Below are 12682 nucleotides of genomic sequence, written 5' to 3' on the forward strand. Positions count from 1 at the left end.
TATATATATATATATATATATTTAAAAAAATTAGCCAGGCATGGTGGCGCATGCCTGTAGTCCCAGCTAACTTAGGAGCCTGAGGCAGTAGGATTGCCTGAGCCCAGGAGTTTGAGGTTGCTGTGAGCTAGGTTGACACCATTGCACTCTAGCCCAGGCAACAGAGTGAGACTCCGTCTCAAAAAAAAAAAACAAAAAAACTAAGGTTGGACAATATGTGTTTTAGATCAGAAATTGTTTCTAAATATGCTGTGTTGGTTTTCTGAACAGTCAATAGTTTACTCCTTTGTTCCACTATTGGTTCACTTAGCACACTTGCAAAGTTTTATGGCTTTTGTTTAAATTGATTTTGCACAGATGTTGAAAAATTATAAAACATATGTGCATATTTATATGGTAGGGGATCAGATTTTGATTTTGGAAGCTTAGTTAAATGCTATTTCTGTCATATATTTTAAATTAGTGAAAGGTATTTGTTCCTTTTGAGGATTTTAAAAAAATGTTTCTAATTTCAAAGCTTTCTATAATAAGTTTGGTTAGTTCTATATAAAGTGTCATCTATTTTTATGGTATTTTAAGAACTAAAATATTATGGTAGTTAAAATAATTTCTATTAGACAAATCTAGAACTAATAGTTCTGCATTTTAAAATATAATTGAAGCAAGGAGTATGTAAAATCTACATGAGTTTCTCTATGTGGTACCATTTAAAATCCATTTTCTTCTTTCTCATCAAATTAATAATACTTGCAAATATGGTAGATCCGTGTATTCCATGTAGATATTATCTGCCAATTTCTTTTCCCAACTACTTCGAATATTCATAGTGAACCTTAGTGATTCTATCAATTCTTAAAAGAGGCCAAATATATAATTCAGATTTACCCTCTTAAAAGAGGCCATATATACAATTCAAATTTACTGTCCTTACTGACATTTGATGTGGTAATTGGCTACTGCGAATAGTGGAATTATTAGACTTAAATATAGGACACTGTAGATATGACACTCCCTTCACTTTTAAATTTTAAAATTAATCTATTCTGAGATTGTAAATTTCCATTAGTAAATTGTAGAATGATCTATGATTTTAATTTTCCCTTTGATTCGCTATGCTCTCTGTAGTCATAGAAAATGCTGTAAAAAAATAAAATTCTTCCATATAAGTTAAACTAGGTTCATAGATAATTCTTTCATAACAGAAAAAAGTCAATATATTCACTTAGATGAGAGAATAATTATAAGAAAAAATTTAAGAAAAACTTCTAGGTTTATGAAGGATTGGTAAGAGATTGAAGGAACAAATAAAATTACAGTTATAAAATAGAAATACGTCATAACTATTCTGTTCAATAAGGAAACGAAAGGAGTTATTAAAACATTTTTATGTTAAAGTTTCTGTATTTTTAATATGTAGCAATTAAACATAGTCTCTATATTCCTAACAGATAAAATAGAGGCTCAGCACCAAAAAAAGTAGGGAAGGGAGTAGTTAACATTTTGCGGGAACTTATAAATAGAAAAGAATGTATAGATGGGGCAGGATTGCGTTAGTACTTTAGTTCTGTGGAATGTCAATTAAATTGTTTCTTGATATTTTATTTAGTGATATAGTGACTGAAAGGTCTTTATAAATATTTTAAGTAAATTTACAATATTCCCAAGAATATTCTTTAGTGCTTTTCTGGGAATGCTTGGAAATGAGGAATTAGTGTTTAGAAATCTAGAATGTTTTTGATAACATTACTTTTATATATTTATATTTTAATGGAGTAATAAATTTATAGATTAATATATGTAGGTAATTTGGCTTGTTTATAGTTTAAGGAAAGTTATTAAAACGCTCTTTGTAGAAATAGCGAATAGTTACCTCTAAACAGTATTTTCCCTGTATCAGATAATGCTATTGTAATAATATATATTCTAAGCACTTTGAGTAGTAAATCCTTTCTTTTTTCAACCTACATTTATTTGCCAGTTTGATTTAATAGAACTCAATATATATATAAAATTTTTGGCTTCCCATAAATCAATTTAGTTAAAAATTTGAATTTTATTTTATTCAGGGCACTGTGGTAGGTGTTACGAGATTCCAAGGTGAGAAAGGTATTGTCAGTGCTCTGAAGGGGTCCACATTTCTTATTTTCCACTTTACCACCTCACCTAACATGATTAATGTACTTAAGGTGATCTCCTGCTAACCAGAGTGTAACATTTTCATGTGAAAGATTTTATATACCATTATCATAATCAGAGCAGCAGTGATAGCATTGTAAAGAATTTTGTAGCTTAGGCCGGGCGCGGTGGCTCACGCCTGTAATCCTAGCACTCTGGGAGGCCGAGGCGGGTGGATCGCTCAAGGTCAGGAGTTCGAGACCAGCCTGAGCAATGAGCGAGACCTCGTCTCTACTAAAAATAGAAAGAAATTATCTGGCCAACTAAAATATATATAGAAAAAAAAATTAGCCGGGCATGGTGGCGCATGCCTGTAGTCCCAGCTACTTGGGAGGCTGAGGCAGTAGGATTGCTTAAGCCCAGGCGTTTGAGGTTGCTGTGAGCTAGGCTGACGCCACGGCACTCACTCTAGCCTGGGCAACAAAGCGACACTTTGTCTCAAAAAAAAAAAAAAAAAGAATTTTGTAGCTTAAAAAAATTATCTCATTTGTCTTAAAATAAGTAGAATTGGCCAGGCGCAGTGGCTCACACCTATAATCCCAGCACTCTAGGAGGCTGAGGTGGGAGGATTGCTTGAGCTCAGGAGTTCAAGACCAGCCTGAGCAAGACCGAGACCTTGTCTCTACTAAAAATAGAAAAATTAGCTGGGCATTGTGGTACTCACCTATAGTCCCAGCTACTCAGGAGGCTGAGGCAGGAGGATCACTTGAGCTCAGGAGTTGGAGGTTGCAGTAAGCTATGATGATGCCACTGCACTCTACCTGGGGTGACAGAGTGAGACTGTCTCAAAAAAAAAAAAAAAAAAAAAGGAAAAGAGTAGGATCTTTGTAATTTTGAGACCAAACTGAGTACACCTTTAAAAAGTAATATTATTTTTATTTTTCAATTGAAAGATGCTTAACTGCTATCTTTTGACAGTTAATATTATCAGTTTCATAGTTTTGTGATAATGAACTTTTTTATTTAATAAGTATAACCAGGAAACTACAGATAAAATGCAGCAATTGTGTGTTACGTGTCCAAGGAAAATGTATAGGATATTTAAATTTATATACAGTATAATACCACGGTTTGGAATACCTGTCCCAGAACAGACACTTATGTATGACTATATCAGTTGTATTTTGTAATCATAATGGTTTTGATGAGATTTGCAGGATAAAATTATTTTTTACTCAAAGAGCAATGCTAGGTTATATTTTGAATATTAAATATATAAATAGCACATAACTTGCTTTTTAGTTCATGATCACTTTCACCTGTACTTTGGGGATCCCTGAGATGTTCATCCTCTGCATTCTCATGCACATGATACTTAGATTCAAAAAGAGTGGTGAAAGAAAGCCGCTTTGCAGAAATACAAGTTCACAGCATTCATGCTGCATGCTTTGTGTGTTCCATTGCAAATATTGCATGCTGCATACTTGCATTTCTCTGCAAATGAAGAACATAGGCTCATACTCATGCAAAAATTTAGTTTTATTTTGGCCAATAGTTGGAACAGATGGAGAAATGTTAGATATAATACTTTCTGTTTTTTCTAAAATAAATTCTGTAGTATTTTTCAAAAGACAAGGAAAAAACTTTATATTTAAACTCAAAGTGGCTACAAATCAGCTCCTAAACTGTCACTGATTTAGATTTTGTAGTGTTTACAAATCTTTTAAAATATTTATTTATTAAGAAAACATTGCATTAATGCATGATACAAAATTAATAAGTTTTTCTTTAAATTGGAATGCAGTTTAAAGTGACTGAATTTTCCAATTTCAGCTACTGCATTTGACAAGGATACAAACTGGAAAATGGAACTGGTATCATCTAATTGCTTTAGGCTCTCTGATTTATGGTTGTTGGGAAAAGTCTATTGGCATTATGTAGATCACATTCTTGATGGCTAATGTTAATTACTATGCTCTTAAGCCTTGACAGCAATGAAAAAAACCTGGGTGGATATAGTTCTTGTAAATAATTTAAGTGTTTTAACATGTTTTCTATTAAAAAATAGATCTTTGGCAATTGACTTTTGATTATCTAAACATTGACATTCTTACATTTCACTCTTTATGTTATAATTGATATGAATGTTGCAGTTCCAGTGACTGCACATTAATTTCAAGTTTTATGCACTTTAATACAGTGGCATACTTGGCTATAGATACAAATTAATTTTAGATTTCAAGTATTTTTTAGTTGTCTGTCGCATGTTACCTATTTTTATTTTTTTATGTGTATGATTATAAAACTTTCCATATCTTGTACGAGATAAAATGGTATTTTTAGAACTTTAGGGATAACTGCCAACCTTAGCAATATTAGTGTGGCTCTGAGGTTATGATGTTAAGGGCTAAAGTAGTATTTTCAATGAGCTGTTCTGCCAGTTGCCACACATTCTGAAAAGATCTACTTAAATGTGTTTTGCTAGGCATAATAGATAAACAGTTTTATAAAAAAATCTTTTTTAGGCGAGGTGCAGTGGCTCACACCTGTAATCCTAACACTTTGGGAAGCCAAGGTGGGAGGATTGCCTGAGCCCAGGAGTTCAAGACCAGCCTGAGCAAGAGCGAGACCCCATCTCCACAAAAAATGGAAAAATTAGCCAAGTGTGGTGGTACACGCCTGTAGTCCCAGCTATTGGGGAGGCTGAGGCAGGAGGATTGCTTGAGCCCAAGAATTTGGGGTTGTGGTGAGCTATTGCACTCTAGCCTGGGTGACAGAGTGAAACTCTATGTCAAAAAAATATATATATTTTTGTAAGAATTAATTCTGTTGCTCTCCAGACAATTTCATGCTTAATTCTTTTTTGTTAGACTTCTGCTAATAAAATTTACTATTACTCTTATATTAGGAAATTCCCTTAATAGTCACACTCAAGCAGGCCCTTTAGAAAGAAAAGAAATGGACAGTGGTAACCAATTGCTGAGCATGTAATCAGAGAAATCCATCCAATAATCAGTCCTTACTCTGCTTTTTATTCTGTCATAAAGGAGGGATTTATTTATTTTATAGCTCATGTATTTGAACTGCCACTTCCAGCTTCTGGAGACTCAGTGGTTAACTTGTTTATCTTCTACAACCCAGCCTGTTCCAGATCAAACCTTATTCTTTATTTTCCTAGATTTTACAACCAATCATAGTGATGGTACCAGTTCCATTTTGCCTCCAATTCAGTTGGTTTTATATTTTTTCTATTTATTTCTCATTTTATAATTGATATCTGGAATAATCAGCAGCTCTTTTCTCATTTATTTTCTCATATTTTTATTCCAGGATTTGCCTCTGAAGCAGGGAGTGTCTGCATTAAAAATGACCTGTAGTTCTCTGCTTCATAGGTTAGAAACTTATTTTAATATTTTGTGGCTAAGCACAGTCCCACTTTTCAAATTCTATAATGAATTATTTAATTGGCATTGAATGTGGACCACCAGCATATATTTCATATTGGGGTTTTCTTTATTACTTTAAATGATTAAAATTCGATAGAACGTCCAGCTGAGGCAATAAAAGCTTATTCTTGCTTTACAGCTTAAAACATTAAATTAGATTTTTAAAAAATCTATCAATTATAAGACAAGTAAAATAATGCTATTTGGGCATTTTTTAAAATTGCATTTCTTAGGCCTTATATTGCTCGAAGCATTTATATTCTAAAACTTAACCAAATTCCGACTATTCATCTTGGGGAAAAACAATCAGTTCACAAATCACATTTTCAATGGGACTGCTAGCCAGCATAGGTGAAAATATGTATAGTGTATTTACTCTTGAATTGTACACTGCAGATGCTTCTTCAGCTCCCTCCTCTTCCTCCATGGGCGGTGCTTGCAGCTCCTTTACCACCTCTTCCAGCCCTACCATTTATTCTACCTCAGTCACCGACAGCAAGGCTATGCAAGTGGAGAGCTGCTCCTCAGCCGTGGGGGTAAGTAACAGAGGGGTAAGTGAAAAGCAGTTCACCAGTAACACAGTTCAGCAGCATCCATCAACACCGAAGAGGCACACAGTCTTGTACATCTCACCACCACCTGAGGACTTGCTGGATAACAGTCGGATGTCCTGCCAGGATGAGGGGTGTGGATTGGAATCTGAGCAGAGCTGCAGTATGTGGATGGAGGATTCCCCCTCCAACTTCAGTAACATGAGCACCAGTTCCTACAATGATAACACTGAGGTACCTCGTAAATCACGAAAACGAAATCCAAAGCAGAGGCCGGGGGTCAAACGACGAGATTGTGAAGAATCTAATATGGATATATTTGATGCCGACAGTGCCAAAGCACCTCACTATGTGCTTTCTCAGCTTACCACGGACAACAAAGGCAACTCAAAAGCAGGAAATGGGTTGGTATTCACATTTTTTAAAGTTCTATCACCATTATGCAAAACGAAAAAAAAAATCATTCCCAACTTTTCTTAATTGCTCAGCTCAAGTTTGCATATAAAGCAAAGATACGAATTTTATCATTGAAATACATGAAAATTTTAACTTAAAATTACCAAATTTTACTAGAGGAAAAAATAAAATAACAATAGGTTCATAGCAATAGATATCTTATTAAGAGTATGGTTAGGTAGTAGAAAATGAAAATAATATGTTTTGAAATACATTTCAAATGAACTTATATTTTAAAAGGATTTAAAAATATTTTACTCATAGAAATAACTAGCAATGTAATGGCTCTAGCTAAAACAACTCAAAACGGTCACCAAGAGCTGTATTCTCTTCCACATTGTTTCTTCGTATGCTTCATCTCATTACAATTTTGAGAGGATTTGACTTTATTTTTTCTCTTTATTTGATGACAAAAAGAAAAGACTTAAGTAGATAGTTGGTTCTCATCATTTAGGTTCACATATGTTAAGCTTTTTTTTTTTTTTTGGATACGTTGATTGTGCCAATTCAAGATTTTTTTTTTTAATCACTTTTTTTTCTGTGATTCTGGGTTACTTATTTGGAGGTTGATGAACAGGACATGTTTGAGTGTTCTTTCATCTCTGCCAGTTCATACTACTCACTAAATATATTTCCATAACTACATTACAGAATATTCATCGCTATAATACAGACTAGTATGACTTATTTTTTAACTTTTAATTTCTTTAGTACTTCTATTGTAATGTTTAATTGCTAGGCTTTTTTTTTGGAGACAGGATCTCTTTCTGGTGCCCAGGCTCAAATGCAGTGGTGTCATCATGGCTCACTGGAGCCTCCAACTGCTGAGCTCAAGTGATCGTCCTGCCTCAGCCTCCCGAGTAGCTGGGACTACAGGCACGCAGTACCATGGCTAATTCTTTTATTTTTTGTAGAGACAGGGTCTTGCTCTTGCCCAGGCTTAAACCCCTGGGCTCAAGCAATCCTTCCAAGTTGGACTGCCATAGTACACGAGTGAGCCCCCACTTGACCAATTGCTAGACTTTTTAATTAGATTTTCCTACAGTGTATTCAACATAGCTTGTTAAAATTTAACTCACTGGATTTTGAGAATGACTTTTTTGGGAGGAAGGATATGATCCTTTAGTTGACCCAGTATCACCTACAATTTCAGATGATCACAAAAAGTAGTCATGAAGCTTTAGATTGGTTTACTACTTGATGACATCATTGATCTTTTTTAAGTTAAATATCTGTTTGAATATTATAGAGAATATTCTTAATGTATATTAAACTTGTCCTTAAACTTTCCCTCGGTACATTTTTAAAATAACATCTACTACTTAAGCAATAATTATACTACTTTCTTTACTACTTTCATTTACTACATTCCTTTGGGGTAGTATAGTTAAATAAAAATGTATATTTAAATGCTTGTCAGTTTTAGAAAGTCCAGATTAGGAAATCACCTAGAAGAAAACAAAGTATATCGTTTCCTAAAATGTTGCCATTTAAAAAAGTCAAGAACTCCGGAACATAATGTTTGTAGAACAATTACATATAAAATAAAGCATAACGAAAACCACAGGTAAATACTTAACTGTGACTGATAGCACAGACCTAAAAGGTTCATGAATATCGTTAAATACACATATATGTTTATTTGGGCTTCAGTGGAGAAAGTCTTTTATAAAGTTCTAGAAGAGAGATTTTCATCTTTGTATTGAAGTAGATGTTGAAGGTTCAAATTAAGAACAAATAAAATTTTGACATAAGGGATAATCAATACAGTGATTTGCAATAGCTAATTAAAGAGATATCTTCATTATATCTTTTCTGCTTCTACTTTTGTAGATAGATGCATCTTATGAGGTTACCTAGGGAAAATATAATGACATTGGTCAAAACAAAATCTTTCATGAAATAATTCATGGAGCAGAAACTTTATTAAGCAGCAGAGGAAATGCCCAGCTTCTTAGGTAATGAAAAAACATTTGACACTAGTATATGGAAATGATAGAAGTAGTTTAAAATTTGAATTTATAAAAATTATACTGAGGAAGGGATGAAACCACATGTAAATATATAGAAAAATTGGCCTTAAAAACAATTTTTCAGAGCATCTCAAGCTAAAAACCTATGTTCTTCAACAACAAGAAAGATATCAGAAACACGAAAGAAATTTTAAAATGTACTTTCAAATATGTGTACAGCAGTTTATTGATCTTAAAGATACCCACATAGAAATATTGATAGTCTATGGATGAAAATACCATTTTTATATAACTAAAATTTTAGAGTTTATTTTTTTAATTTTTAAAAAAATAACTTAGTATTTAAATATTCCTAGCCACATCGTTCTTAAATTCTTCAACTAAATAACCTGAGGATCAGTTACCCCATGTGCTCCTCTAGATATTTCTGCGAGTTAAGACATGATGTCATCTGAATGTGAAACCTATTTTAGGCATTTTGTAGTGAAAATTGTTTTTGTGACATAGGCAACCAGAAGGATTAGAAGGATTGTGCAGTACAAAGAAATTAGAATGTTATTTTAAAACTTCTGAATAGACTATGCTATGACAGTTGATTTCACCTTTTAGTTGTCATTTAGAAGCAAAATCCCCTATAACTAACTGCTACTTTCTGGTTTTTTATTAAGCCATCATGCCTTAAACAGTTATGATTTGAATGACTAATTTTGTAAGAATTAGTTGATGTTTTTATGGTTTTACATGTCTGTAGATCTAAATATATATGTATTCCATTTTTACATTTAAACTTAGAGAATAAAAATAGTTTTAAGGACTTTTTAAAGTATCATTTTAGAAATTGTTTTATTACACATACTATTCTTCTTTAAGCTGTAATATGTATACTTTGTCAACTCACTCAACAGGTCTTCATCCCAAGTGAGATATTTTATTTTACTGGACTAGTAAAACTCATTTTCATTTATTTTTACGCTTATCAGTATTAGCACGACTAGCGTAAGTGAACATAAAAACATATCTCATCAAGTTAATTGATATGCAATACAAATTTTCCTTATATTTCAAACTAAAGTTTACAAAATTAATAGATATGAATTACAAATATTTGAAAAATACAACAAAATAACCCATAATGTTACTCGGTACAACTGCTATTACCATTTTACTGTATTTTCTGTTAGTCCCTATGTATTTGGGGAATGTTTTTACATAGTTTCTGTAAATGAATATTTTTGCTTTGATTTTAAGATGAGTATAAAACAGAATATCATTATAGAATTTCATGTGTGAGGAACTGCACACTATTCAGATATTCAGACCAAATGTTTGAATTTCTACCTAGAATCATGAAAAGAAAAACAGGGTTTATTGCCCATTGTTCCAGCTTCAACTTGATACTTTTGTTCATAGAATTTATTCTTCCAGGCCCTTTTAAATGACTTACACAGGTAATCTTTGACTTTATTATGTCAAACTTACATGAATGGTATTCCTTGTCCAGTTAGGACCTTTCTCATCCCACTATTTTAGAAGCTCTTTTTTTACCTCTCTTTTCCTTTCTTTGTCCCTTCTTTTCTTTGCTTTCATCTACAAATATTTCTTCAGCACCTGTTATGTTTCAGGAACTGCATAGGTTCAGGGAATATGGAAATGATTAATCACAGTACTTGCCCTGAGAACTTTTCTCTTATCCAGTTAGTTTTACTGCATTCCTATGCCAGTTCCATTCCTTCTGCCCCTTTCCTACCTATTGGGTTCAACCCAGTCCCCACTTGCATTGAGAGTCCTGCCTTTGCATGCTCTCTCTTTCTCTCTTTTTTAATGACTGAAACAACAATTTGCTTACAGCTGGAGTAGTAAACGTTAGAGCCAGGTTTAAGGCTGCTTAACTCCTCTGTGTTTGAAGTCATACTATTCCTCCTGGGACCTGGTTGCTTTTGGAGGAGATTTTGTGCACAGTACTCCTGCTCCTCGATCTTCGGTGTGAGTCAAAATTTAGGACTAGGAAAGTCACGGAGAAGACTTTGTAGGCCCTGACACTATTTCAAAATGCACATGAACAATTTTATTTATTTTATTTATTTTTTTTTTTTGAGACAGAGTCTCACTCTGTTGCCCGGGCCAGAGTGCCGTGGCGTCAACCTAGCTCACAGCAACCTCAATCTCCTGGGCTCAAGCAATCCTTCTGCCTCAGCCTCCCGAGTAGCTGGGACTACAGGCATGCGCCACCATGCCCGGCTAGTTTTTTCTATATATTTTTAGTTGTCCAGCTAATTTCTTTCTATTTTTAGTAGAGATAGGGTCTCGGCTGGGAATAATTTTAAATCTGTTGCATGTTGCTCAAAAGAAAACTAACAGTGCTGTTTTTTACTTATTTTTATTACATATTTGCAGTGCTTCAGCTGTTTTACAGCTTAAATGTGCTAGCCTAAAGTCCTAACCGCCATTTGGGATATTGTTTCCCTATGAACATACATTGCACATAGCAAATGCATTATAAATAGATAAATGTTAGCAACACAACTTAAAAAAATAAGTTAGGTTGCTGGTGCAGTAAAGCCTAGGTTATAAAATTTTTATTGAGGGCTTTAATTATTTAATATCACAAATAAAAATACTCTAAAAAAATCACACTTCTGGGAATGATTGTTTAGAATAAAGCTAATTTCCCAATAAAAATGGAATCACTGATCTTTTATTATAATTTTCTCCAATTTTATTTGCTGAGAAAGATATTCAAAACAATACGCTGCATTTGTTTTTCTAGGTCTGGGAGTGATTTGTTCTCCCCACTTTTTTTCCTTTGCTTTGCAAATCTGATGAGAAAATAATAGTAGTTATCTAATAGCTTTTATATAAGACTCACCTATATATGTAATTTTTAAATTTTATTTTGACTGAAGTGCAATGTGAAAGATTATAGTGACATTAACTATTCTTTCCTGTTATTCTCAGTTTATTGCACTTAATCTTCCTCCCTTCCTCTTACCACTCATATGCATTCTTTCTCTTTCTTGTCCAACTTTGTTTTATTTTTGCATCATAGAGTTAAATTTTGTTACAAAACTTTTAAAGATATTTTGCTTATGAAATGTATCTTCCTTTAGGCAGTATTTTATTTTGCTAGTAAGCTAAGCAGTTGTTTTTTAATGTTACTGCCTATTCAGTTTCTTCCTTTATCTTAGATAGCTTTTGTAGAAAACTGTTTTTGATACTTTCTCCATGTTGTGCTTTGATTTCTCAGAACATTGGAAAACCAAAAAGGAACTGGAGTTAAGAAGAGCCCTATGTTGTGTGGACAATATCCTGTAAAAAGTGAGGGAAAGGAGCTGAAGATAGTTGTACAACCTGAGACCCAGCACCGAGCTCGGTACCTGACTGAGGGCAGCCGTGGCTCAGTAAAAGATAGAACACAGCAAGGCTTTCCTACAGTAAAGGTAATTATTCGGTAATACATAAAGAATTTTCTCTAATTTTACTTATTTTGTTTTTAATCAGCAAAAGCTGCCTAAAACAGAAGGGTAGAATTACTAGCTATATACAATAGAAAAGATAGTAAAAGTCTGACTGGACTATAAGGCAAATATTGTTACTTTCGTGTCATTTAAATTTTAGTTTAAATGAAAGAGGAGATGAGAATATGTTCTGAAAAGTAAAATATATGCAAGTTATGAATTTTCTTCCCCCATATTTGATATTTGAATTAGATTCATCCCAAACTTTAAGAAGAAATTTTAAAGTGAATTCAAGAAACATAGTAGAAATTATTAAGGACTTTGAAAATAAGGTTTTTGAGATGGTTAATCAGGACTCTTAGAAAAGAATTGATACTTAAGTCTTCAGTTTATGAAACAGGATATCAGTTGAGTCTTAATCTTTTCAGAACTCAAACTAAAAGTAAAAAAGGGGCTTAAATTTTAGCACCTGGGATATTTTGTTATAAAGACTCTTTCTTTTTGAAAACAAACCAAAAATAATTGGGATGGGGGATGTTTAACAAGTGTCTGGATCCCCTGCAAAACACTAAACAGGGAGGAATTTTGGCTAGTCATATGGCAGATTCTTATTAAATATAGTGTGTGTAAACATGTTAATTGAACAATATTTTAAGATTGGAGTACAATAGTTCAAGATTGGAGCA

At 33.2% G+C, this 12682-nt stretch overlaps 1 protein-coding gene across 1 annotated transcript in view; it reads left to right on the forward strand.

Moving 5' to 3' along the window:
- Positions 1-12682, forward strand: part of NFAT5 (nuclear factor of activated T cells 5) — a 113757-nt gene that overhangs the window by 63504 nt on the left and 37571 nt on the right. The window contains exons 4-5 of the mRNA XM_069497840.1: positions 5958-6516; positions 11786-11978. Coding sequence (XP_069353941.1) covers positions 5958-6516; positions 11786-11978 — 752 coding nt within the window. The remainder of the gene's footprint in view (positions 1-5957; positions 6517-11785; positions 11979-12682) is intronic.

Source organism: Eulemur rufifrons, chromosome 23 (assembly GCF_041146395.1).
Source record: "Eulemur rufifrons isolate Redbay chromosome 23, OSU_ERuf_1, whole genome shotgun sequence".
Lineage (NCBI taxonomy): Eukaryota > Metazoa > Chordata > Mammalia > Primates > Lemuridae > Eulemur > Eulemur rufifrons.